At 41.3% G+C, this 27,993-nt stretch overlaps 1 protein-coding gene across 2 annotated transcripts; it reads left to right on the top strand.

The window, feature by feature from the left end:
* The first annotated feature begins 249 nt into the window (after nucleotides 1–249).
* mgat4a (alpha-1,3-mannosyl-glycoprotein 4-beta-N-acetylglucosaminyltransferase A) lies at nucleotides 250–27,811 on the top strand. Of its 2 annotated transcripts, XM_017470779.3 has the most exons (16): nucleotides 255–568; nucleotides 1,050–1,313; nucleotides 10,020–10,187; nucleotides 13,066–13,206; nucleotides 17,736–17,869; nucleotides 19,688–19,734; nucleotides 20,235–20,348; nucleotides 21,295–21,370; nucleotides 22,470–22,584; nucleotides 22,701–22,831; nucleotides 24,069–24,176; nucleotides 24,531–24,724; nucleotides 25,526–25,604; nucleotides 26,062–26,122; nucleotides 26,206–26,318; nucleotides 26,520–27,811. In XM_017470779.3, exons 2-16 carry the CDS (start codon nucleotides 1,220–1,222, stop codon nucleotides 26,544–26,546), a joined length of 1,602 nt encoding a protein of 533 aa, XP_017326268.1. In that variant the 5' UTR covers nucleotides 255–568; nucleotides 1,050–1,219; the 3' UTR covers nucleotides 26,547–27,811. The 2 variants fall into 2 exon arrangements, with proteins under 2 accessions (XP_017326269.1, XP_017326268.1); XM_017470780.3 differs by lacking the exons at nucleotides 25,526–25,604; nucleotides 26,520–27,811 and having other exon boundaries at nucleotides 250–568.
* Nucleotides 27,812–27,993: the final 182 nt, after the last annotated feature.

Here is a 27,993-nt window from a genome sequence, read left to right as displayed (position 1 = left end):
TACATATATATATACATACACACACAGACATATGTATATATGAATATATGAATATAATATATATATAAAACCCCATTTTTAATGAGTTCATACGAGTCTGCCCTCTAGCGCTTCAATGCAGACACAGCAACATAACGCAGAAGCCCCCCCCCCCCCCCCTTTCAGTGGGCGGAGTTAACGTCGGCTGTCGGTGAAGCGGGCGGGGTTAAAGACGGCTACCGGTGAAGTGAGTGGGGTTAAAGACGGCTGCCAGTTGAGTGGGCGGGGTTAGAGACGGTTGTCAATGGAGTGGACGGAATTAAAGGCAGCTCCCAGTGGAATGGGCGGAGTTCAAAGGGGGCTGCCGGTAAGTGGGCTGAGTTAAAGGCGGCTGCTATAAGAGTGGGCGGGGTTATGGTGAAGGTTGATTGAGAGCCCACCATTAGTACATGTTTGCGCTGCGGTCCGGTAGTCTCTATTATTTTACACACCAATAAGGAAGTACGTATACGTTTTAAACAACCGGATCCATCGCTGCCATTTTATTACACCGGAACGAGTGTACGCGCACCCTCCCCTGGATATAAGAGTAAGTATGAAAACTTGTGTTTTTAGGTTTGTTTGTTTTCTGAGCTAACACTCCTGTTGTGTCTGACACATTCTCCGACAGGTAGCTCCTGTATAGACCGCAAGGCTGAGCTCTGCACCCTCAGTTCATTCAACTAAATAAAACCTTTCTACATTATAAAACGGCTTCTAATTTCTAACTTGGGTCCACCTTGTTATTGTTTGTCTACAGCTAGTAACGCACAAGTGAGCCATACGAACGTCCCACACACAGCTGGCTAAGTAGAGACACGGCTAGCTCTGTTAGCTAACATTAGCTCATTAGCTGCACAGCCTCGCAAGCTGCCTGTCTGCCCGCTAGGACCGGTAAACCTGGTCGCTTTACATTCCCCAGACCTCAGAGCTGAATCTCTGCCACACCGTGGTTAAGATAAAGCTCGCCTGTAATAGCTGCGAAATATCTTGGCTTCCCAGGTCACGTTTCGTGTTTCATTTTGTTGCAGAAGTTGAAGAGGAAGCAGCCGCTGCGACTCATGTGCTGTTCAGTGTAGGAGGTTAGCTTCTGGCTTTACGCAATCGGAGGAAACGATGGCTCGGCTCGGTCAAGGCGGATTTGGGAGACGCTGAAGCTCGGGAAAACGCTGGAGGGGAGGAGGACAGCCGCTGAAATGAGATGAGGCTCAGAAATGGAACTGTTGCCACTGTCCTCATCTTCTTCACCTCTTTTCTCAGTCTGTCCTGGTACACAGCCTGGCAGAACGGAAAGGGTGAGTTTAACCACAAAGTATCAGTGTTCACATCGACCGGGTTAAAGGGAAACTCTACCCTGAACCACAGTCAATAGATTTCTGTAGAAATTTGTCTGGTTTGCTTGGAGATCCTGTTGCTGCTTTGTTAGCTGGTGCTGTGTTTATGTAATTCCTGTGAGAAGATTGAGGTTATGTGCCACATTGACGTCACTCGGGGGACAGTGCTAGCATTAAGGCTCTGGCAGGCTATACTTCAGTTTCTCTTCTCTCTCTCTTTTTTTTTTAATTAATTTATTTTTTTAAATAAACGCGTACGCTAACGTATGCGCTCAGACGTATGCGTGGCTTTTCAAAGTGTACTCCATTAGACAGGCGGTCGACGTATGCGCGTTACGACCAATTGCACTACCGCTCCTGGTTAAATAAATTTGCAACTTTGGATGGAAACGCAGCTACTGGGCAGGTTTCGCTATTGGAAGAGCAAGCGGTTTGAGCAGCGACGTGTGTGTACTGTGTACGCGTCCTGTCGCGAAATGCTGCGAAAACTCCTACACGATGTTAATAGTGTGACTTGAGGTGTGTACATGTCGACGATGCGACTAAAACGGGAATACTCCACACGTCTTAATTCGGTTTGTTTACTTCGAGTGTGACTTTAGCCGGATTAAGGTGATCAGAAATCGCTGTTTACATGCTAGTTTCTTAATCAGAGTATCGTCTTAATCGGGTCAATATCGGGTTATTGTTGTCCATGTGACGTACTGAGTGTGTGTGTGTGCGTGTGTGTGCGCTTTGTATGTTTGCTGTAAGTCCATCGCAACCTTGGACAGCTTCCTGATCCAGCCATGAGAATGATTTGAACAGTCTTCCTTTGTCAATGGTGTTCTTAAAGGCTATCTGGGGAAAATTTTGTATATATGTGTGTGTGTGTGTGTATAATATATAAAACAAAATTTTCTGAAGACATTTAGCTTAAGAAGTGTTCATTTCCTCTTTGTATGGAGACTTTTGGGACACCTTGTAGAATGAAAGCTGAAGAGTGTACGGATGAGGAGGTGAGCGAGCTGGACACACTAAAGGATTAAAGTGTTGCTGCACTGGTCCCCTATGATCGAGCTGAAGCAAGAGTTAAATCCCACCGGCATTGCTATCAGCAGGTAGTCGAACAGCATCGTGGGTGAGGTAGAAAGTTGTTAGACAGACGAACATGGACAACGTGGAGCCAAAAGACATTTCACCCGATAACGGAAAATAACTTAATCATTGCGAAATAAATACTGGACGCCACAGAATATTGACTATTATATATGGTAATTATTAAGATTGATATGCAAGTCATTCAAAGCGGAATTTTCCTTTAACTTGATGATCTACACGTGTTTATGAACGGAGTCCGTGGGTTTCTCGAGTAACTATCTCCCTGACCTATTTCTGGGCTGTTGGATGCTGGGGAAGGTCTGTGTTGTGTAAGATGACTCTCGTGTTAGTTGGAGATCGATCACCTTCTGTCAGAAGGTGCGCACCTTCTGACTCTGTATTGATCAGCTGTAGTTTCTCTTTCAACCTCATCCATGTTCTATCTGCTTCAGATTTGAATTGCTAAGAAATACACAACGATGCATTTACGTGTATTTTATGTAATTGATACATTCCTTGGAAGTTGTTGGCTTTTTTTTGACACATTTGGACAAGCAAACATTCGATCCTCTTTAAAACAGCGCCTGTTAATAAAGACGATGGACTCGATCAAACGGTACATAAAGTTGACATTTTGTAGGACTGTTAGATTTCCATGTATCTCAGGAATCTCTAGATCATGCCTTTCAGATCTACCGACATGCCTTCCAGCCTGTTCTACTATTACTTCTATTAACTTTTTAGTTCTGTGCTTTGAAAGTGTGGTTCTCCTCAGAGCGTTTCAGATCGATCTGGGGAGCCTAAATGAACACGCACTAACACATGCATGCTCAGATAGTCGTCAGAGTTTATTCATGCAAACCGAGAGTATTTATACACATCGATAACAAGCAGTGCGTGGACGGATTCTACTGGTGCAGGTGCTGCCAGCCAGATAGACGAAACAAAACACACAGCACACTATGAAAATAAGTCTTTTCACGAGACATGTGCCAGCTATAAGAAGGTTGATCAGCTTATTTAAAGAGGTAATTAGATGAATGCATTAATCATAGGTATTTGATAGCAGTTCATAATAGAAGAGAGTACATGAGGTAAAAGGATTTCCTTTCAAGTACTTTTCACAATTTAAATGAACAAAATAACAGATCAGTCATGGAGAAAGTACATCCCAACATTTATCGCACTTTCAGATCCATAAAATTATTCTCTGGTGTTGAAGATCGGGTTCCAGTGATTAGAACCTGCTGAGGGAGTGCAGGTGGAACCGTTCTTATTTATACCCCTCTCCTATCTAGTGTCTGGTGTTCCCTTTGTTATTGAGGTGTGTGGAGTCATCATGCCAAGATCTGAAGAGTTCTGTAAGGCCTTCTGAAAGAAGGTTGTGGATGCCTATGAGTCTGGCGAGGGATTTAAAAAGATCTCAGAATTATTTGAAATGCATCATTCCACTGTAAGGAAAATCATCTACAAGTGGCACGGATTTCAAACGACTGACGATTTGTCCCGGACTGCCTGTCCCAGCAATTTCAGCCCAATTCATCACAGGATCTGCTAGTACATCTCGCAGCTGCTGGTGTCAAAATGCACGCTTCTACAGTCGGAAAGACTGCCAGTGACAGGAAAAAGCCTTTGCAAGACTACAGTTTGCCAATGAGCATATAGGCAAAGACCAGGCCTTTTGGAATCATGTGCTCTGCACAGACGAATCAAATATAGACATGTTTGACCACAATAACAGCAGACATGTTTAGCACAGACTAAAGACAGCTTTTCAGAAGAAGCACCTCATACCAACTGTGAAGTGTGGTGGTGGTGGAAATGTTATGGTTTGGGGTTGCTTGGTTGCCTCAGGGACTGGACAGCTCTGCATCATATCAAAGAGTGCTTGTTGAAGATAATGTAAGGCCATCTGTCCAAAAGTTCACGTTGAATCTTTCATCATTATAACGATTAAGTTATGGAACGGCCTAGTCCAAGCCCGGATTTGAATCCTATTGAAATGTTGTGGGGGATTTAAAACGGGCAGTACATGTAAGAAAACCCTCAAACGTCTCGTACCTGAAAGAATATTGCATGGAAGCGTGGTCAAAAATTCCAGCAAGCCGATGTCCGAGACTGGTGGACAGTCATGCAAAACACTTACAAAAAGTTATTTCTGCTAAAGAGGGTAGTACTAACTTGTGAGGCCAAGGGTGTACTTACTTTTTCCACAGAAGAATATCACATCTATTGAGATTTCTGTCGAACAAATGATTGAAAATCTAATTTTCCTCACGGTTCTGCTATATCAACTTTATTAACAAGCACTGTTTCAAAGATGTTTTCTTGTCCAAATATGTGGTTTAATATAAATAATAATAAAAAAAGGTACACCCCATGGAAATTGTTGACTGCCTTTATTTTTTATTTATTTATTTATTTATTTATTTTTATTTATTTATTTTTTTTAAAAAGCAGTCAACAATTTCCATGGGATGTACCTTTTTTTTTTTATATATATATAAATAAAGTTTTATTTATCTTCTCCACATGACTATATTGTCATAAAGTGACCTTGGCTCCATTGTCCTCGACACAGGATGCAGATCTTTTGAAATGAAACTCACGTGGTAATTTGCTTGGCCCTTTTCACCCTGAATCATGTAGAAGCCTTTTGCTTGAGGTGTCTCTGTTGAACTTGTTCTTCAATGTTCATTGTATTCCCAAAATTTTTTTCTTCTACAGAGTGCTTTACACTGGTTCTCATTCACCCATTCTCTCACACACACCGATGGTAGTGAGAGCCATCGGGAGCCAATTCGGGGGTTCAGTGTCTTGCACTTCGGCATGCGGAGTCACGTGGGCCGGGAATCGAACCGCCAACCCTACGATTAGTCGACAACTCGCTCTACCACCTGAGCCACAGCTGCCCACGGTTTCTGGTTTCTGGAGCAGCTTGGGCCACTTGCTCAGATCTTTTAGTCCTAATGGGTTAAGGTCAGGTGACTGGGACAGCTCTTTCATTACAGATAGTGCTGCGTGCTCTCCGGATATTTTTGGAAGAATGTTTTAGGTTACCGAAAGGCAAACGTTACTTAGAAAGTCAACAATGGCATGCCCACAAACCTTTAACATTTATGGCAATATGGCATACGTCCTTATCCAGAGCCACTCACAGAAGTGTTTTGACGTCTATCAGTAAATACTAGAGATTCGGAGAGTGCGTGATGCGGTGCAGGTTGTGATAAATGTTTTTCGGTAGGTTGGTGCTGGTCCGTTTTTGGCTTTGTAGGCAAGCGTGAGTGTTTTTCTGATGCAGCAGCTACGGGTAGCCAGTGGCGCGAGCGTCGCGATGGGGGCGGTGTGAGAGAACTTAGGAAGGTTGAATACAAGTCATGCAGCTGAATTCTGGATCACTCGCAGAGGTCGAAGATCACTCGGAATCAGACCTGCCAGGAACGGGTTGCAGTAGTCCAGTCTTGGAATGGGAAGAGACCGAACCAGCACTTTGAGCGGCCTGTGTGAATAGAAACGAGCTAGAAAGACAATGGTTATGTGGTAAGTAAGTCATGTAATTAAATAACAAGCTTAACGTGACTAAGTAACTTTAGAGGCTTAGAGGAGCTTTAGAGGAGTCTTTTTTTCAAAGTTGAAGTGAAGTTCTATGGTGCGGGAAGAGTTTGTGTAGTTTGCTCATGACATGCACACCACCAGAGCTCACGTGTATATTTCTCTGAGGAAGCACGTGATGGCATTTGTGGTTGGTATTCTATGATAGGGCAGAGCTACGTGATGTGACGGAAATGGCCTTTAAATTAGGGGCAAAATCGCATGCAGTGCAAGGCACTTTCAGAAAAAAATGATGGTAACTGCTTTATTTGAAATTGTAGTGTTACTTCAATGTCAGGACTTTGTAAATATAGAATTATATAACGTGCTCAGTGTGTGTTGTGTTTAGAGGTGTACTGATCGTGATGTTCTTAATAAGTGTATGCTAAGACTACGGGGTATTGGAAGGAAAAAGAAATTGCGTATATTTATGATCAGCAGTAAGAGTTAGCTTGCTTTGATAGCCAAAATTACGACAACGTTATCAATGCTATTAACTTCATCCCAGTTCAACACGCATGATGTTTGTTTAGCCGATTAACCGAGTTGAGCTTTAGCGGTGATTTTAGATGAACATGACGTGCTTTGCGATGTGTCGTGCATGATACTTTTTTTTTTTTTTTTTTTCCCCATCTGCCGGAGATTGAGTAATAAGGTAGAGCAGGATGTCACAAGATCATATTAAATACGTGAATTCCAGCAGTTTGGTTCAATTTCCTATTTCGATTTTCCTACATTTTGCAGTTTCAGATCGATCATATCCCTGGGGCATTTCATCAGAAAGCATTGTGCTAGATGCTTGGTAGTTTTCCGAACTCTGTGCTTTGTGTTTTTTAGTTGTGGTGTGTTCAGGCCAAGTGAAGAATTTTTAATAATGGTCATGAATCTGAACGTCGTAACTTCTGCATCTGAATGCTTGTTTCTTGTCCTGTCTTGAACATTTGCTAAATATTAACCTCCTAATAAAGTAAACCGTGAAGCACCGCAGAAAGTTTCCGACTTCTGTTTATGGTTGACATGATTAGAGTTTAATAATAGTATCTCCATCGTTTTCCATTTCTCCTGTTTCTATCCTCTTTTGGTTGCTCCAGTCTGGGCTCACCGTAGTGAATCGGCCGTTTTACACCGGACGCCCTTCCTTCCTGACGTAACCCACCCCGTTTTCTGGACTTTGGCACGGCGCTGAGAGTGCGCTGACTCGTTGGGGTCGGTTCCCCGACCGGGATTTGAACCTGGGCCGCGGCGTTTAGAGCGCCGCATCTTAGCCACTTGTTACAACTACTACTATCTTTGGATGAAGCACCTGTTGAAACTTTCGATGCAGTTTGGAGCCTAAATTCAATCGCTCCAGTATCCTGTAACCGCCTTTCAGGAATACACGTTATACAAGTGAATGGAGTGTCCTTCTGTAGTGGTTACACTTACTGTATGAAATATCACTTCCTGTCCTGGTACTTGATCCCACTCTCATGTTCTGTTGTAACTAGCAGTAAATAAGAACCCCACCTTTTTGTTTATTCCTTCTTCCTCTGTGGATGGATTTCTTTTGTGCTTAGCACTCCTCTGGTCGAGTGGAGCACACAATGGGCCCAAAAATAGCAGACTGATGAAAGGCACCATTATCCTACCAGTAGAAAAAACAGATAAGAAGCATGCCTTAGGACAACATGGAAGCAAGGGGCAGTCTATAATGCACTGCTTAACTTTTAACTCTGGTCTTATGTGGTAGCTGGGTTGTATCAGATTCAGGACATGAGAGCCCATGCATTTCTGTCTAGTTTGGCAGTTTTCAATCCCTGTAGTATTTGTATGTGTAAGACCAAACACTAGTGTCTTCATGCTTAATACTGAGCTTAATAATGCTGAAGGGGTGCGAGTAGATTTGTGGTTTGTGATGTTTAATGAGCCCATAATATATAATCCACAACCAAACCAAATGTGTTCATTTCACCAACTTTGCTCATATTCTTCTTATAATCCGAAACCCTCTCGTTGTGCTGGTTTGTACGTGCAGGTATAACTCGCCCTTCTTTCATTATCTGCCAAGTTCAGCTAGGTTGAGATCGAGGAAGGAAAGATGTACGGGATGTAGTACGACATAGAACGTTTCTGGTAAAATCACACGAAGGATAGACTCGTCAGTGGCATGGGATGCTCGTTAACTCGGTAAACAAGGTTCTATGCTCGTTTTAAATTCTAACCTTGTTAAACCTTCTGTTTGTTCGATGGCTTATATCACTGGCTTAATTTCCTCTCTTGCCCCCGTGCCCTCATTCCAGAATAAAAGGGAGGCTCTTCGTCTTTCCAAAATGCTTTAATTGAGCTAGATTACTCGCAGCGGCACTCCCTGCCACTCTGACATTCTTCCTCCATATTAGGCCTGAGAACTGGACTATCGTCCGGGAGTCTTTGCTCGTCCTGAGACTCCTTAGTGCCCTCGCACTTTATTTAGCACCCCCTTTTCACATTTTTATCTTCTATTACAATTCCATAGTTATGGTACAGTGAATGAGTAAGACAAAAAAAAAAAGGGAGGTTGTATAGCAACGAGATTTGCTGTCGTCATTACCGTTTCTGAAATATTAATCCATTTTCATCATTTTTATTTATTTATTTATTTTCCCACCAACAAAAGTACATTGTTTTATCTTCAATGCTGCTATTATACTCTATGAAAGTGTACAGTCACGCTGAATGACATGATTTTTATCAGCTCTATAGAAGATCAAATCCTTCTGTTTATTGTTGTTTCTTCATCATCATCATCATCAGGATGATGGCATTAGGAGGCCTGTGTAATTGATGTAACCAATTAAGCTAAAATGCAGATTTTGCACAAAGCAACAACAAAAAGGATATACCGAATACTGATGCATATTCTTATTTGGTAATGGATTATATTTAAAAATCTATATTTTATATATAGATGAAATATCTTTACTGCTCAGAAAATGAAATATGCGCCGTCTTCCAGTGTACTGTTTGTCAGTCTTGACTCTTTCCACTAAAAAGTCCATTAATACAGACTCTGGACACTGTCAGCTGTCTACTTGGTGTAGGGACCTAACCTGGGATTTTCCCCCGGTCCCTGGAACAGCGCCGGCAGTGATCGAGAAGCAGAGAGGAATTAACAAGATTATAAAGCTGTACAGAAGCCCGTGTGCTATTTTTATAAATGCTACAGGCCATCTAGATATGAAAACATCTACCATAAAACATTCAAACTAGCTAAATGGACGGTTAAGAGGTTCTGGCCTTCGTAACGTGTTTCTTCTGGTCTTATGACTGTTGGCATAGTAGATAGGAAGGAAGGCATTTATCTCTGAGGGGAAATGTGTGAACTCCTTCATGCATGACTCTCCTTACATCGGCCAAAAAAAAAAAAAAAAAAAAAAAAACCCCCAAAAGAAACCCCCTGCAGTTCAGACATATCCTCATACGTGTATTTGGAAATGACAAAATGCAGATTACTCTGAATACAGTCACTTTCAGTGCTGACGTGTTTGTGTGCGCGTGCGTTTATAAGAGGTATGGAGACTGAGAGAATCAGAAGACCTTTCTTCTCTTGTGGTTCGAGGTATGAGGACCTCTAGGGAACGAGCAGCTGTCGTAAACATTCTCAATTTCTTTTCCATCACTTACCGCTAATGAGTAGTCTGCCTGGGGCCTGCGGTGATTTGCGCTGTCTTTATCGTGTACTGTGTGTGAGTTGTGATATGTATAATGCCATAATCATAATCTGTTCAGACGTCAAGCCTGTCAACACACAGCACATTCCCAGGTCCCAGGCACGTTTTTTGTCAGTGGGTTGGATATATAACCTTCCTGGAATTACAAGAATTACAAGAGAAAAGGAAAGATGAATCAATTGGTTTGGGGTGGGGTGAGGGATTATTATTATTATTATTATTATTATTATTATTATTATTATTATTATTTTTTCTTCAGTTTTACTGCAGAATAATCTCATTTTATTCTCTCTCTCTTGCTGTGTAGAGAAGTTGGTAGCATATCAGCGGGAGTTTCATGCTCTGCGTGAGCGTCTTCGTGCGGCTGAGCACCGAACCCTGCAGCGCTCCTCGGAGCTGAACACTATCCTGGAACAGTTCCGACGTGCCATCGCCGAGACCAACAGCAGCAAGGATCCCCTCGCCAACTTCTCAGGTAAATGCATACGTTTTATATCGAGTCTTTTGCATTACCAAAAGTACGCATACGTACACCGTGGCGAAAGGTTGTCGATACCCGACCATCACATGCGCTTCTTGAACATCCCATTCCAAAACCATGGGAATTTTAAAGTAAGTTGGTCCCGCTTTGCTGCTATAACAGCCTCCACTTTTCTGGGAAGGCTCGTCACTGGATGATGGAGCATTGCTGTGGGGATTTGCCCATTCATCCGCAAGAGCATTAGTGAGATGTTGGGTGAGAAGCAGTGGTGGGAAATTGGTGCACCGTTCGTCAATAAGGTGTTTAGTGGGGTTGAAGTCAGGGCTTGGTCCACTCAAGTTCTTCCACTCCAACCATGGAGCAGGTTTGAGCCTCTTAGTTCCAGTGAAAGGAAACCGCATGCAAGGACAGCCTATACAGTTATGTTAATGGTAAATGGTCTGCACTTTTTTTATTTTATTTTAAAAAAGTTCTACAAAGTGCTTTAAACTGTTTCTCATTCACACACACACACACGTGTGCGCACACACACACACACACACACACACACACACACGTGTGCGCACACACACACACTCTCAGTGGTAGAAAAGCTGCTATGCAAGGCCCTAACTTGCCCTTGGGAGTAGCTTGGGGTTCAGTGTCTTGCCCAAGGACACTTTGGGATGTGGAGTCAAGTGGGCCGGGAATCGAACCGCCAGCCCTACGATTAGTGGACGACCCGCTCTACCGGCACACTTTGTGGGAACGTTTTTGGGGAAGAATCCCATATGGGTGTTATGGTCAGGTTTCAACATACTTTCGGCCGTATAGTGTGCAGTGTCGTCCACTGATATTGGCACCCTTGGTAAATATGAGCAAAAAAGACTGAAAAATCCTTTATTGTTTAACCTTTTTGTTCTAAAAATTCACAAAAATACGCCGTTCTCATGGATATCAAAGAGTTGCGAACAAAACGCAGTTTTATGAAAGAAATGTTAAACATAGGTGTGCAAGAATATTCCCGTTCCCACTGGGTGACTAGGAACAGGAAATTGTTCAACCATGACTACCTGTTTCACAGGGGTATAAATATGAGGTAACACACAGGCCAAATTCCTTCATTCATAGCAATGGTTAAGTCCAAGGAATATAGCTGTGATGTGCTGCAAAAGGTTGTTGAGCTTCACAAAATGGGACGCGTCTATAAGAAAATAGTAGAAGCATTGAAAACGCCCATTTCCAGTAGACTGGAACTTCTTAATTATTTCCCTGATGGTGGAAATGTTATGAATCAACCTGGAAGAGGACGTGTGTCTATATTGTCTCAATGCACTGTGAAGAGAATGGTTCGAGTGGCCAAAAAATCTCCATGGAAGTCTCCAAAACTACAATCCGAAGTCACCTACATCACCACAAGTTGTTTGGGAGAGTTTAAAGAAAAGCCTCTACGCTCACCCTAAAGTTTGTCACTCACTACTGGAGCTTCAAATGGGATCGGGTTCTACGGTCAGATGAAACCAGAATAGAGCGTTTTGGTAATAAACACAGAGGTGGTTTTGGAGCACACAGAGAGGTAGCCATATGGAAAAGTCCCTCATGTCCACGGTTAAATATGGAGGTGGATCTTTAATGTTTTGGGCTGTTTTTCTGCCAGAGGACCTGGACATTTTGTTAGGATACATGGCATCATGGACTCCATCAAATATCAACAGATATTAAATGAAAACCTGACTGCCTCTGCCAGAAAGATTCAAATGGACTGTGGTTGGATCTTCCAGCAGGACGATGATCCAAAACATCATCAACATCAACACAGAAATGGTTTACTGACCACAAAATCAAGATCCTGCCATGACCATCCCAGTCCCCTGACCTGAACCCCATAGAACACCTGTGGGGTGAACTGAAGAGGAGAGTCCACCAGCGTGGACCTCGAAATGTGAAGGATCTGGAGAGATTCTGTACGGAGGAACGCTCTCAGATCCCTCGCCATGTATTCTCCAACCTCATCAGTGTTATAGGAGAAGACTCCGAGCTGTTCTCTTGGGAAAGGGAGGTAGCTCAAAGTATTGACTAAAAGGGTGCCAATAACTGTTGCACACCTATATTTAACAAATATTTTATTTTTTGGATAAACCGGTGTTGTGTTTGAGCGCAGAGTGTGTTTGTGAATTTTTTTTTTTTTTTTTTTTTTTTTTTTTTTTTTTTTTTTTTTTTTTTTAAGACTTTAATGAAGCCTCGTTCTAGGACTGAGTAAAGCATGAAAATGTTACCAGATGTTTTGTAAACCTCTCGGGTTAATTCACGTCATATTTTATTTCACGCATCTCCTTCATAGGTATTCGTACAGGGACGCACGGTCAAAGTGACTTTTGGTGTACGCTCAAGCAAATGTGAATATAAAGTTATAACGCCTTCTTGCTTTCTACCTTTAGAGGAGTTAGGGCTAGAATGATCTGTTCAGTTATTTTACAGGAGGATGTCTGAAATGTCTTCAAATGGAAGCAGTTTCTCTACAAATGATATGTACTGTATATAGACAATGTGAAAGTTAGGGAGAAAATGCAGCAGTACCAAAAGTGTGCTGCTGATTTCTTTCCAAAAAAAAAAAAAAAAAAAAAAAAGAGCAACGAGACAACAGAATAGTGTTTGGTGTTTATTCATTCATTCATGTATTCATCTTGACTAATCGCTTTATTCTGGTCATGGTCATGGTGACACTTGACACTTCTTCTTACGAATGCTCCCTGTGGCCATATTTATGTTTTAAATATGTTTTCGATATAGTGCTGAAACATGTGACTTGCATTGCCAGTGTCGGCATTTCTTTAAAAAAAAAAAAAAACAACCACCACCTTCACGTTTTCAAAATTCTCTTTTCCCCACACAGATGAGACCCAGAAACTGTTGAAGGACCTGGCACACAGGAAGCCTCTCCAAGTGCCAAATATCTTCCACCACTTGCCACACCTGCTAAACAATGAGGGCAGCCTACACCCTGCGGTGCAAGTTGGCCAGGGACGCACAGGAGGTAAGCACCTCACAGCTCTGCAGCAGACACCCAGCACCACAATACTGCACTTTTTATACATCCACGTATGGCTGCACAATAACGACTAAAACAGTCAAGATTATTTAGCTCAATACTGAAATCCTGTTATTTAGCAGAATCAATTAACCAGTTAAAAAACCAAATCATTCAAATGAAATTTGATAAGGAGTTATCCTTCTCTTATTATTATTCTTAATCTTCTTTCTTACCCTTCTTCTTGTTGTTGTTGTTCTTCTTGTTCTTCTTCTTCTTCTTGTTCTTGTTCTTCTTCTTGTTCTTGTTCTTCTTCTTCTTCTTCTTGTTCTTGTTCTTCTTCTTCTTCTTGTTCTTGTTCTTCTTCTTCTTCTTCTTGTTCTTCTTGTTCTTCTTGTTCTTGTTGTTCTTGTTCTTATCCTTCTTAATCTTATTCTTATTCCTCTTATTTTTATTCTTCATATTCATATTATTCTTATTATGCTTATTCTTCTTATAATTATCATTATTCTAATTCCCCTTATTATTATTCTTAACTACTTTATTTATATATATATATATATATATATATATATATATATATATATATATATATATATATATATATATATATATATATAAATATATATAAATAAATAAATATATAATATTTATACACATATATATTACATTTTCTGCACCATTGTGTGTTGAATGTTCTTCACAAAACCAAAGGAACTGTTGATGATTAGATTTGGCTGGACAGAAATCTGAGTGCTCTTTGACTTTGATGATATTTGTAGATTTTCACAGTTCCTCTGTCCACTACTTTGTTTTCTTTCACGGTATTAAGCGTTGAAAGCATCGCTGCAAAAGTGTAGGTACACACCGCTCCGCAGTGGGGAATTCTTAGTCAGGGATCATGTTTCAGAAATGTAGGGCAACTGATTGAACGATGTTGGGGAATTTACGGACTGGCCAACATGTTGACCTTTAGGGCCGCTAGGGACCACCGCATTAGAGTTTATTAGCCACCGCCAGCAGACTCTGTTACTTTATTGATCACAGATACAAATTTTACACCGTGTAATTCCAGCTGTTAGGATATTCACATTGTTTCCGACCATTATTCTTGTCGTATTTGTGAAAGAAAGCCGGCAACACTTATTGTACTTCTAGTCAAAAGTCTTTTCATTTCACAAAATAACATGTTTGAGGGTTAATGGAAATATGTGGGTTAGCTTAACTTGTACACATAGGAAGAATATTTTGGAAGCATCAGCAGCTGTTTTACATACCAGTCCTATGGAGTAGACTGTGTTTTTGTGTGTGTGTGTATATGTATATATATATATGTATATATATATATATATATATATATGTATATATATATGTGTGTGTATATATATATATATATATATATATATATATATATATATATATATATATATATATATATATATATATATATATATATACATATAAAATATACATAAAATATACATACATACATACACACACTCACACACTACAGGTCAAAGGTTTAGACACACATTCTTTATTTTCCACATTTTAGAATAATAATAGTCAACAAAACTCTGGAGTAACACAAATGGAACTATGGGAATTATGTTGTGATAAATAATTTAGTATTAAAACATCTTCAAAGTCGACGCCCTTTGTGCCTAGAACTTCCAGAAATGTATTCTTGGCGTTTTCTCGAGCGATCTCTTGAGGAATTTCCCTCAGATGCTTTTTAAACAGTGTTAAAGGAGTTCACACCGACGCCGGACTCTCATCCGCTGCTTTTTGGAATATTTCGTCCGAGTTGCCCGTTACTGTGTATGTGTGTATGTATCCAATTTCAAACATTTAATCAAACACCTTCAGATCAAAAGATTTTTAAGATCATGAGAAACATTTCAGTCCAGTGTCCACAAACTTATGACCGGTAGTGTATAAATATAAAACACGCAGTGCATTGCATCGTGGTGCGTATGGGGCCGCCGCAGACCGGACAGAGTGCCCATACTGACTCCTGTTCACTGCTGGAAGCGCCTACAATGGGCATGTGAGCCTCAGAGCTGGACCAGTGAGCAGTGGAAGAAGCTGGCCTGATCTGATGAATCACGTTTCCTTTAACATCATGTGGACGACCGAGTGCGTGTGCTTCGCTCACTGGAAGAGATGGCACCAAGATGCACTATGGGAAGAAGGCAAGCCAGCAGATTGGCAACAGCAGTCTCTAATGTCAGTGGCCTCTTTCAGCAGGAGCCCTTCCACCCTGCGCATCATTCATGTTGGGAATGCTTTTCAATAGTCTTCATGATGTCTGGCACTCCTAAATACACCTGGAGCTTGCTAAACTCTACTTTGGTTTGGTCTATCTCTTTTTTGCTATACAATTGAGCTCAACATTACCACACTACTCTTTCACTGTAGTATTAGACAAGGCCTTGTTGCAGTTTCCCTGCACACACCCAGTCATACCAGAATTTAATAAGAAAATAAGTAAAGACAATGCATAAGTTGTTTGCTTGGGAATAATTGTCACGTGACCTTTTTGATTCCCACCTGGTGTTTCATTTTCCTCAAACGTTTGTGGAGAAAATGATTGGGAAATTCAAACATTGAAATGGGGAGTGGTCGCTCTTCACTGTTGACTCTATCGCGGTTCACTTTGTGTCTTCACTGGCTTTAGCACCACACAGTCAGTATTAACCCAGTTGTGTCCCTGCTTTTTAACGGGTTTAACTGGTCTCACAACTATCTTGCGGTACTAGAAAGCGCCGTTTGTGGGCTGTGATCATCACAAGAGTAATTTTAAAACCGGCTTTGCGGAGCTTAAGCCGAAGTTAATGGCGGTGATGATGTGGTCAGTCACTAAGACTGGTCATCTTCTCAGGAAATTGTTTTCCTATGAACTCTTATTCACGTCTTTCTCCTGGGAAGATGAAGAAAATTTCCCCTATTGAGAAACATCAGCTCCTTTTACATGCATGTGGTTTCTCCTCAGTGTACCATTGTGTACTCTCTTCACTCTCTCTCGCCCACATCGAGACCGTGTGCTTCCCACCTTCCTCACTGCTGTACTAGATTCTAGCTGTGGAGGAGCTAAATTTAGGTATGTAAATCGGGACATCACTTGTCCACCCCTTAGAAACTCAATCTTGCACGCTTTTTCTCTCCCGGGTGGAGGACGCGAGTGAGCGAGAGAGGGTGTGGGGAATTATGTGAAATTAGAAATCGCTGTTCTCTCAGCAAGGCAATCACTGACGTTTCCAGAGACGTCGGCATTTGCAGCAAGTTATTCGCCAAGCCAGGTTTTTCCATATCATGGCACCTGCTCCTTCTTCCAAATCGCTTACGCTTTCCGATCCTTTCATCCTCGACCTACTTTACCTATTCTCTGTCTGGCCTCTGCCTCTGCAGTAGGAGCTGATGCGAAATGAGGACATATTTTCGTTTCCCCATGTTCGTGCTGATGAAGTGTGATGATATTTCTGTCAACCCATCGCTCTTCAGGTGTACACGCAGGCTTAGCTGAGACTCTGTCATGAAAACTGTCGCTTGCACCTGATGAATATAAGAATATACCTGCATTTACAATTAGCACAACGTCAAGGTGATCCTGTGAGAGCTTTTTTTTTTTTTTTAATGGATAAAAATCCAGAATTAAAAAAATAATAATAATAATTTTGAGTCATTAGCAGCATTTGTTTGAAAAGGTCTAAGAGACTAAGTGGAAAATGGTGGCCATGGTGCTGTGTTTATCCTCGTGTGTAGGTGTGTGGGATTCAGCTCGGTCGCACGTCCGTCGTTCTGCAAGGCTGTAGGAGAGATGAAGCTCTTTATTTTCACTGCTTCATGTGATGTGTATATATATATTTTTTTTTTTTTTAGTTTCACACACTCCTCCACATACACTCTGCCTTGTGTTTTCTCAGCCCAAGGTCTCACACAAGCATTTCTCAGTCCGCTCTAAATCCATTACACTGTGGTTCTTCTGCTCACTCCATCTCTGTTCTCTCCCTCCATCTTCAGAGGAGTACTGTATAATAGAGTCAGTGTAATGTGTTTGCCTTGGGGGCTCTTCTCCCGGCGCCCTAAAAGCACCCTTGTTTCTAGTGTTTATTAGTCTGGGGTAGGAAAGAAACAGTGCTGTTTAAGGGGAGGGAGGGGGGAAGGGGGGCAGTTATATCCTCCATCAGTTTACACTGGTTGCTGCCCTTCCTGCATATTTGAGAAATTCACATTAGGGGGTATGAGTGTGTAGGCAGTGCGTGATGAATGTAGAGAAAGGGAGTATATTAATTAAAATGTGGCGTAGACAACTGGCAGTGGCGTAATACAGACTTTTTAGCCATTAGAGAGAGGACGAACCATACCGTCTAAAATATTTGTAGACATACTGGTATTTTTGTGGGCTTGCATCTGTAACGGCAACGACACCGACAAGCTTGTGCCTAGATGTGTTGACACTGTACTGTGTGTGTGTGTATATATAGAGATCAAGTGTTAATTTCTAACACCAGGTCGTACCTTGTATTCTGCAGTTTCTGTGGTAATGGGGATCCCTACCGTGAAGCGGAAAGTCAAGTCGTACCTGGCAGAGACTCTGCATTCGCTCATCGACAAACTCTCACCTGAAGAGAAGCTTGACTGCGTAATCATAGTCTTCGTAGGGGAGGTGAGTGTGTACGTGAAATGGACAGTGTGTGTATCTTTTTGTTTTGGGCTTTTTGCCTGCGCTGGGAAGGTGTAAAGGGACCCCTTGAAAGTTACTTAACCCTAGTCTACAGTGACGGAGGCACCACTTTTCTAATTTTTATATAGATAGATAGATAGATAGATAGATATAGATCGAGCTTGATCTATCTATCGATAGATGATATAAGGTTGTGTTTTGTTTGTTGGTTTGTTTTTGTTTTTTGTTTTTTTAAAACCACTGAAATTGCTAATGTGGCCAAAACATAAAAGCAGTGTTTTCACATTTCCCCGTGTTACTCCAGGGTAGTCAGGGTAGTATTGTACGTCCTCTTAACAGTGTTTTTTTTTTTTTTTTTTTTTTTTTTTTTAAATGTCCTTGAGTATAATTAAGATAAATCTCATTTTGGATTTTGTGTTGTAAATGGCAAGAATACAGCCGTTGTAAACTGTTCACCAATGACCTCTATAATAGTAATAGCCTTTTATATTTTTGTTAATTCAATTCAGTTTTATTTGTATAGCGCTTTTTACAATAGACATTGTCTCAAAGCAGCTTTACAGAAATATCAACACGGTGTACAGATATTAAAGGTGCGAATTTATCCCAACTGAGCGAGCCACTGAGTGGCGACGGTGGCGAGGAAAAACTCCCTAAGATGTTTTAAGAGGAAGAAACCTTGAGAGGAACCCGACTCGGAAGGGAACCCGTCCTCATCGGGGTAACAACAGATAGTGTGAAAAAGTTCATTATGGATTTATATGAAGTCTGTATGGCGTTAGGAGCAGCCGTAGTCCCAGCAGTCTGGAATTAAAGAAGATTTGAGCTCCATCCAGAGGCAGAAAGGATCTGGATCTCTAGTATCTCCATAAATTCGTGTGGGGCTCGGCGAAAGGAGAGAGGGAGAAAAAAGATTATTATGACTGCGAAGTAGTAGAACAGAATCTAGTCAGGGTAGGCTTGAGTAAACAAATACGTTTTAAGCTTGGACTTAAACACTGAGACTGTGTCTGAGTCCCGAACACTAATAGGAAGACTGTTCCATAACTGTGGGGCTCTATAAGAGAAAGCTCTTCCCCCTGCTGTAGCCTTCACTATTCCAGGTACCGTCAGATAGCCTGCATCTTTTGATCTAAGTAGGCGTGGCGGATCATAGAAAACCAAAAGGTCGCTTAGATATTGTGGCGCGAGACCATTTAGTGCTTTATAGGTTAATAAAAGTATTTTATAATTAATGTGAGATTTCACTGGGAGCCAATGCAGTATTGATAATACCGGTGTGATGTGGTCGTATCTTCTAGTTCTAGTTAGGACTCTAGCAGCTGCATTCTGGACTAACTGGAGCTTATTTATATTCCTACTGGAACATCCAGACAGTACGGCATTACAGTAATCTAATCTAGAGGTGACGAATGCATGAACTAGTATTTCCGCATCATGTAGTGACAATATGTTTCTTATCTTAGAAATATTTCTGAGATGAAAGAAGACTATCCTAGTAATATTATCTACATGAGCATCAGATGATAGACTGGAGTCAATAATCACTCCAAGGTCTTTAACTGCTGCACATGATGAAACAGAAAGACCATCCAGAGTAACCATGTGATCAGAAAGAATACTTCTAGCTACACGTGGGCCTTATAAAAGTATTTCTGTTTTATCAGAATTAAGTAGAAGGAAGTTAATTAACATCCAATGTCTAATGTCCTTTACACAATCCTCAACTTTACTAAACTGCTCTTAACTGCTCTTTGTATATTTAACTAAATACGGTTTGTTCTTTATTTCCCCCCCCAGACGGACATAGATCATGTGCACAGTGTGGTCTCCGGCCTTGAGAAAGAGTGAGTGATTCATTTTTATTGGTCAGTGATGCGCTTCCTGGCTGCTAAAAATAAAACAAGGCCTACAGTAACTAAATTATTTCGGCTGTATCGTACAGTATTTGCTTCAGCTGCACATGGGAGTCGAGGTATATGCCCTGTTGTAGACCTAATGAGAACCTAGTGTAAGCTGTATGTTGAACATTTTCTATAAAAGATGCATGTTTTGATGCGTACAGTTTAACGGCAGAGATTATTTAACACCGATATTGCGTTCATACCGAATTTATCTGTCATGCCTAAACAATGTCTGACTACTAAGCACTTGCAGAGCACTTTGATTGCCATGTATTCACGCAGTAGGAACATTTTAAATGCTCATAATTTCACATAGTACAGCTCAATTTAAAATATATATATATATATATATATATATATATATATATATATATATATATATATATATATATATATATATATATATATATATATATATATATATATATATATGTTTTTATTAGATTTTCTACAGAGCTGAATTCCGGGCTGTTGGAGGTCATCTCTCCTCCTGCAAGTTACTACCCAGACCTCAACAACCTCAAAGAGACCTTTGGGGACTCCAAAGAGAGAGTGAAGTGAGTGCAACACATCTTCAGCACTTCTCCTTCCAGTCATAATATCAACACTGTGGCGCAGGTGGTGTTATTGTGGTTGCTTTTTCCTGTGTGCTCATGGGAAATATTCATATAGCTATGTTGAATAGCCGCTGTACTGTCTCAGACAACAGTATGTTCCAGACTCTGGGAAAAACATTAGCGAGGTGATGGAAGTGTTGTGAACAGTAAGTAGATAGCGAGGTTCAGTTTCTCCGTGTGCACGAGACACTTGCACAGAGATGTCACGGTTATCGCCCGTTCGTTTCTTTCTTTCTTTACTTTCATTTTCAGTCTTCTTTCACCATCTACATATAAGCAGGTCTTTAAAGGGCTTCTTAGAGTCTTCCTGTCTTTCCTGACTCTGCGTTTCAGTCTCTATCTCTTTTGAGTCTCTATCTATAAACGCGACTCATGTAAACACCTTAATCAGGATATCGTCTTATTCAGAATAAGGTCAATAATTAGATTACTGCTGTCCGTGTGAACATGGACTACGTTTACATGGACAGCAGTAATCTAATTATTGACCTTACACAATATTCTGATTTAAGGTGTTTACATGAGTCGCTTTTAGAATACTCCTTTCATGGACCCGTTTTACATGTTCTAGAACGTAGTTCGATTAACAGCACACGTCATTACGTCCCCGCGCCACGCCGTCCGACGTCCCTCCAGAATTTCACGCATCGACGTACGGTTCGTGTTCATTACGGTACCTGTATAGGTTTGAAACCTGTATAGGCTAGACAGACAGAGAACCCACATTGTCTTGGGATTGCTGTTTAACTAAAAATGATGCCATCTCTTTTAGATTTTGACCTTGTAAACTAAAGATATCGATTATCAGGATTTTCAGCTGCTTAAAACGATCGATGACGATATCGGTCAGTCCATAGTTTTAACCGTTGTTCTGTACTTTTTACAGATGGAGGACCAAGCAGAACTTGGATTATTCATTCCTCATGATGTACGCAGTCAGCCGAGGAGTTTATTATGTCCAGGTAACGACAGCATTGAATGAAGAGCTTTAAAGAAAAAAAAAAAAACAGTAGTAAGCTTTTGTAGCTACACTCCAGAAACATCCATTTCTCACTACTAACACCTTAGCGTGCAAAATAAATAAAGCATATATTCTTAAGCATATATTACCCATAATTACAGGAACCGCAGTGTTCATGCCGTGATGTTCTTCTGCCTTTGCCTTAAGGTTGCTGTGGTAACCTGCTCTCAATGCAGTAGTGCATTACAATAAAGATGTGGTAAAGCGAGAATAATCAAGGGCGTCAATTCCCTGTATTCTAAAAGACCGCAGTGGTCGCTTAAAATGTTTTTTTGTTTTGTTTTTTTCCCACCGTATGTCCTGCTGACCTTGTGTTTGTTATGAGGAGAGAGTGTGTGCTTTGTGAAAAGGTTGCACTCTGACTTCCATCAATGTGGCAACTCTTGTCTAGTCCCTACAACTAATGTACTGTAAGAGCAAAAGCATCGGCCTCACCTTCCTGTCCTCCTCACACACTTTCTCATTCTCTCTCTTCACTTTCCATATCCTTATTCGTCTTTCAAGCTTTCCACACTTTGATTATTTTGTGTCGTATTCGTCACGATAGTTCATCTGTTTTAGTGTCTCCATTTCTCTGTCCTCTCCTCCCATGCCACGCTGTCTTACGAGTGGGGAAAGGTATCACTTTCATGCTTTGTCTTTTAACTTAGGTCGTGTTAGGCTCTATACGTTCTGTATTTGTGTGAGTGAGATGCTGAGGTTAGAACCTGTTTTCTTTTTGTGTGGATGTTGAAGAGCGAGACCGCTTATTAATCGCAGAATGAAGACTTTATTCTGGATTAGCTAGCTGGATTAGATCATTAGCTGGATTAGTTCACCTGGTGAGGTTCTGTATGTGTGATTTTGGAGTGATCTAACTGATTGACGGATACATTTTTGTTATTTCTGTAGAAATCATTGAAGAATGAACACTTCGGATGAACTAAAATCACGAATGTAGTAGTTGGTGCAATTCTAGAACCTCTCCGGATAAGATTAGTCCAGCTTGATAAAGGCTTCTGAATTCGCAGCTCGGCCTCACTTGGCTTTTTATCTCGCAGTTAGAAGATGATATCGTTGCAAAGCCCAACTACTTTGCCACTATGAAGAACTTTGCTCTGCAGCTGGCCTCTGAAGACTGGATGATCCTGGAGTTCTCCCAGCTAGGTTTCATCGGTATGACCATGATGTTCACGTGCTTTAATCATATCACAAACAATGCAATTCTGAGCTTCTACGTTTATTGGTGTAGGTTTTAATTGATCGGTAAAAATGCGTGTTCTTTCTCTTAGGTAAGATGTTCCAGGCTCCTGATCTGAATCTCATAGTGGAGTTCATATTTATGTTCTACAAGGAGAAGCCTATCGACTGGCTGTTGGACCACATTCTCTGGGTGAAAGTTTGCAACCCTGAGAAAGATGCCGTAAGTCTGTGTTCACTATTTTTCTGTGACTGTGCATACTTTTTTTTTTTATTATTTAAGGGTTATCTAGCAAAGGCTTTTTGCACCTTGGAGAGTAGGCGAATGAGTGCCACTGTTACCTTCCTTTGCGATCTCAGGCTCACACTCCCTAGCCTGAAGTTCATTCTGTGCATCACTCACCTCTCTCGATCTTTTTCCACTACGTACGTTCCTACATGATTTGTTTAAGACCGTGCGCTTATTGGCCTCCCGAGTGATGCAATAGAAAAGCAGTTGGCTTATTGTCTGGATTCGCATGCTTCAATTCTGATGATACCGTAGCTATCTATGACTGGGAGTACAAGAGAGTAAAATTGGCCCTGTAGTCTGGATGGGAGGAAAGCTGTTACTGTACTCCATCGATCGAAGTGAATTTTAATGTTTGAGCTGATTGTGCAGTACAGCAACCGTTGCGTGAGAGTAACACACGGGTTGTGATTGCGGCACTGCTCCTCCGCGGAGATGAATCTGATGGTTTGAGGTATTGGTGTGGGTTGTATATTTGCTCCAGTACTTGACGGTGGAGGTGGCGGCGGATACGGTTTTCTTGGCGTGGAGGTGAGTTCCTCTCACTCAGAGCGAACAGAAAATACGTGCAATTTACCACACTGACCAAAACAGAGCAACATGGGAAACTCTATCTAGCTGAATCAAGCGAACAAGTGTGCCAATGTTATGTACCTATTGCACCACTTAAAGGTCTTACCTGTTCTGCAGAAAAAAGCCGTCTCTGCGTCAGTCTTCAATCTCTTCAGATCTCGCCGTTTTCACCACCTCTCAAAAGCCAAGCCCAGATTTATTCTGGTTTTAGCGCGGGCTCTGTCGCGTTCCCTTTCTGACTGCAGGCTCTCCGCAGTTCGAGGTCTTCTGGTCTTGCTAACCGCTGATTCCCCGGATGTCAGCGACGATTGCGTTTAGAGCGATCAGATTAAAGTGGCCGCCTAGATGACGAGTCTAAATTCTAAACAAGTGTCGTAAGGACACGCTACGAACACTCCACCATCCTCGGCACACGCGATATAGTAGCCGGGTCTTCTCCGTCCTGTTTACGGATGTGACGTAACCACGCAGAGGCATCGTGATGCCACGCAAATGATACTGTTTGAACACGATACCTTGTTGAATACCTTGAGGTTGAATGGCAACTGAATAACTATTTTTTTTTTTTTTTTTTTTTTTTTCCCCCTCTCTTTTGTAGAAACACTGTGAGCGACAGAAGTCCAGTCTGCGGATTCGCTTCAGACCATCTCTATTCCAGCATGTGGGCCTGCACTCTTCGCTTGCAGGGAAAATTCAGAAACTCACGGTAACACGCACGTATATTTACACAGAATAGTATGAATTAAAAAGGCAGAATGGAATTGTAGACTTGCTGCTTTTTCATCTCGTGTACAGTCATTTATATATAGTGTCATTTAACCCTAAGACTTAGACGGTTCAGTCTAGCCATGCACCGATTCTTTGTCCTGTTGTCACGGAGTATCAGGGGCAAAATCTCAAGTATCTGATGGTACCAGTGGTAGGCTGTAAGCATCAGAAATGTGTGTAGGAATATTAAATGTCCCATTTCATGAGCTTTAAGCACAAAATGGTGGCACGACTGTCCCTCCTAGCACGCTGCAAAGCTGGTGAGCTCTCTCGGTTGCTCCCTCCGTTTCAGGATAAGGACTTCCTGAAGCCACTGCTGCATAAGATCCATGTTAATCCACCAGCAGAAGTGTCCACCTCTCTTAAGGTGTATCAGGGCCACACGCTGGAGAAGACCTACACGGGAGAGGATTTCTTCTGGGCCATTACTCCCATGGCAGGAGACTACGTGCTCTTTAAGTTTGACCGTCCAGTCAGCCTCGAACGGTAATTCATGCCTCGCTCTTGCAGTGTTCTCCTTCTCTTTGTCTAGCTATAAAATAGGATCTTTACTCGCAGTCTCACATGCAGCTCTGACGTGCCTCTGGATTTCGTTTTGTTTTTATTTATTTTTTTTTCTGTTCACTCCGAGTCAGATACCAGCGACGCATACGCTCACACAGGCTCCACATATGCTTAAAGCAAGCAGGCGTTCACACTTGCTTTGTATAAAGAAAACTAGTGCACACAGACTTTAGACATGCACTGTCCTCATTGGGAAACAGGCTCAGATAATGATCGTTTGCTAAAATAAGAACCTGCCTCCCAAAGCCTCGAAACGGCAACAAGGAGACCGTCAGAAAGTACATGTGAAAAGGTATGAGTCACATTTAGAGGAAGTAAAGGGTTGAAAAGAGATACTTGGTGACACGAGGAAACATTGGGGAAGTTTTTTTTTAAAAAAAGAACAGGATCTAAACCGTTGTAGAGTGTACCGAGTGTGAGAGACGGATACACACACAGCTATTGTCTCAAATGATCCGACTGACACATTTGGCTCGGGTTCCGTCTGTCTGCGTGAGTCTCCTTACTGTCTCGAGCTTGTTATGTCCCGTTTAAGCACTAACGGGGTAACGTATCTACTTCGTGTGATGTGACTATATCTAATTTATAAACCTAAGTAATGACCTGTTTAAGTAATTCCTCTACGTTCGGTTGGTGTATATCTACAAGTACGTGCGTGTACACATCTCCATGGATTTGTCTCCGTATATGAATATTCATGATCACTGAACGTTCTATTGACAGGTTCCTGTTCCGCAGTGGGAACCAGGAGCACCCAGGGGATAAAATCGAGAACACCACGGTTGAAATTCTGCCCTTCTCGGTGAGACGCTCGTCGAAATGTGGGGTGGGGGGAGGATTCTTGACTATATTTAGCAATGACATTGCCATGATGTTCCGTCACTCCTGACTTGACGGCAGTCTGAGCTCTGTCAGTGGTTCTAAATTTGCATGCGAGCCATAGTTCAGTCTTTTACTCTAGACTGCCACTGTGTGCTAATTTTAGCCAGTAGCAAGTTGTGCTGTTCTATTAATGAGGCTGGAACCCACCGGGCTGCTGGGAAATCGGGCTTAGTGAGCCTGTGATTATTATAATGATGCTATTAAAGGTTTAGCGCTGCTGTGAGCTTCCTGTATACAAAAGTTTTGTATTAATACGAAGCAGCTCATAAGCACGGTGGTCTTCACGGTTTATATTAACGGGGAATACCCGCGTTAGGTTTTTACTCTTCATTCGTCGACGTTCTCGTGGATCCTAAGTGCTCGGGTTTTTCTTTCAGGAAGCGGAACTGAAGACCAAAGAGAAGTACAAACGCACAGGTGACCATTTTTACAGAATCGGTGAGTTAGTTACTGTTTAAACATTTTTCTTTTGTGGCTTCCGTTTCCCGTTGTTCCGTCTTAATCCCTTTGAATCTGTGCAGCTGATTTTGAGAACGGAGTAGCTGAGGGCAAAGTGGACGCTGCCTTTAACCCGGTGGCTGCCGTGCGTCTCAGTGTTCTGAAGGACTCTGCGGTGTGGGCTATTATCAGTGAGGTTAGCCATTGTCACCACAGTCACCTCTCGGCACGTCTTCTCACTACATATAGCGCTGCATAAAGCTCTACGTTATCAGGCTAGCACAAATCCATTTCGTTTTACATATCCGCACACGTTCTTTGGAGCATTTGATTTTGCTTAAGAGATACTGATAAATATGTTGTTCCTGATGGCTGTATATTGTATTTCTATTTTCAGATCCACATCAAGAGACTCGCTGGATAGTTGTGTGTAGGCCTCCGCCAGTCGTGCTCCCATGAGGCCCAGCTGTGCTGTAAAGGCCCTTGCAGGGATTTTAACAGAGTGACATTTTCAAAGCGCATGGACGCTACCAATCAGAGTGTCACATTAAGGATTGCTGGCTCATTCTCTCTTCATCCCTTTATATATTTCTCCTGTTTTTTTTTTCTTTCTTTCTTTCTTTTTTTTTTTTTACTTTAGACTCTTTCTTTATTTTTCTTTTAAGGATTTCATTTATTTCCCCAAGACACTTTCTTCGTGTTTTCTGCTTGTCAATGTGAATACTACTGTATAAAAGATGCCCTCTTTTTTTTTTTTGAACTGACTAAACCAGACACTGAAGTTTGAGCCTTGAGGAATCGTGTTTAGTGCTGTATCTAATTAAAGGTTGGTGTTTGTAGGATTGTTGGCCGGTGCTGGAGAGAAGGCGATCCTTCCCACCGAAGGAGAATATTACCAGTACTGACTCCTCGTGGACACTCCATTTCACGACCAGTATGACAAAGCAAGGCAAACATATTTTGGTGTATTTTGTTTTACTTTCATTTTTTAATGTTGGTGTATATTTTACATAAAGTTATCAGGACAAAAAAAAAATGAAGACATTTTCTGTTTAAAAAAAAAAAAAAAAAAAAAAAAAAAAAAAAGTTAGTTTCTCACTCCTTGAGTTTGACAGAACAGGGATAGGGCACTCTGTTCAAACATTTCATTATGTTTCAAGAAACAGTTTGTTGTAATGACTACTTTGCCAAAATGCTTTTGAAAGAAATTTTTAACGAACAGAAACCATAGTTCAGAACTTCTGTATAATAGGACATTCCGCCTACCCTCTTCCCCCCTCCCTAAACAGTGTCCTTTGATATTCAACCAATCAACAATTGCCTTTCAAAAGAAGGGACACACTTATTTTCACGATCTATAAAGGTGATATAACTTATTTGAAATAAATGTTTAATTTGTACAAGAGTTATTTTTTATTTTATTTTTTTTTTTATGCTGTGAAAAGTTTATGATGCAGAAAACAATTTGGTAAATATTTGAAGTATATTTATGCTTTACAATGATTTGAAAGTGAGGAATTGGGGTCTGTTTTTTCTCTATATAGTTGCAATGGGTGCAGGTCCCCCACGTTTGTGCCTTATTGTCCAGAAAGGGACTGCCTCTGTGTCAGAAACCCTGTTTTTATACAGGAGTAACCCGGGCAAGAAGTTCCCAGTTCAGTCCTTGAAAATCCCTCTTTTTTTTTTTTTAACCAAACCCCCCCCCCCCCCCCCCCCCTTTTTTTTTTTTTTTTTTTTCTCCCTGCATTCCTGGTCCAAGTATACGATGGCTGCTTATCTGTCACAGATTTTTGAGAATTGCAATAGATCAAAAGTTTTGATTTACTGAGGATTCAAAAGGACTAGAATTGGAAGTTTTGTCACCCGCTGCT

Source organism: Ictalurus punctatus, chromosome 6 (genome assembly GCF_001660625.3).
Source record: "Ictalurus punctatus breed USDA103 chromosome 6, Coco_2.0, whole genome shotgun sequence".
Lineage (NCBI taxonomy): Eukaryota > Metazoa > Chordata > Actinopteri > Siluriformes > Ictaluridae > Ictalurus > Ictalurus punctatus.
The sequence above is the reverse complement of the archived record's forward strand: the minus strand, read 5'-3'. Positions and strand labels throughout refer to the sequence as shown.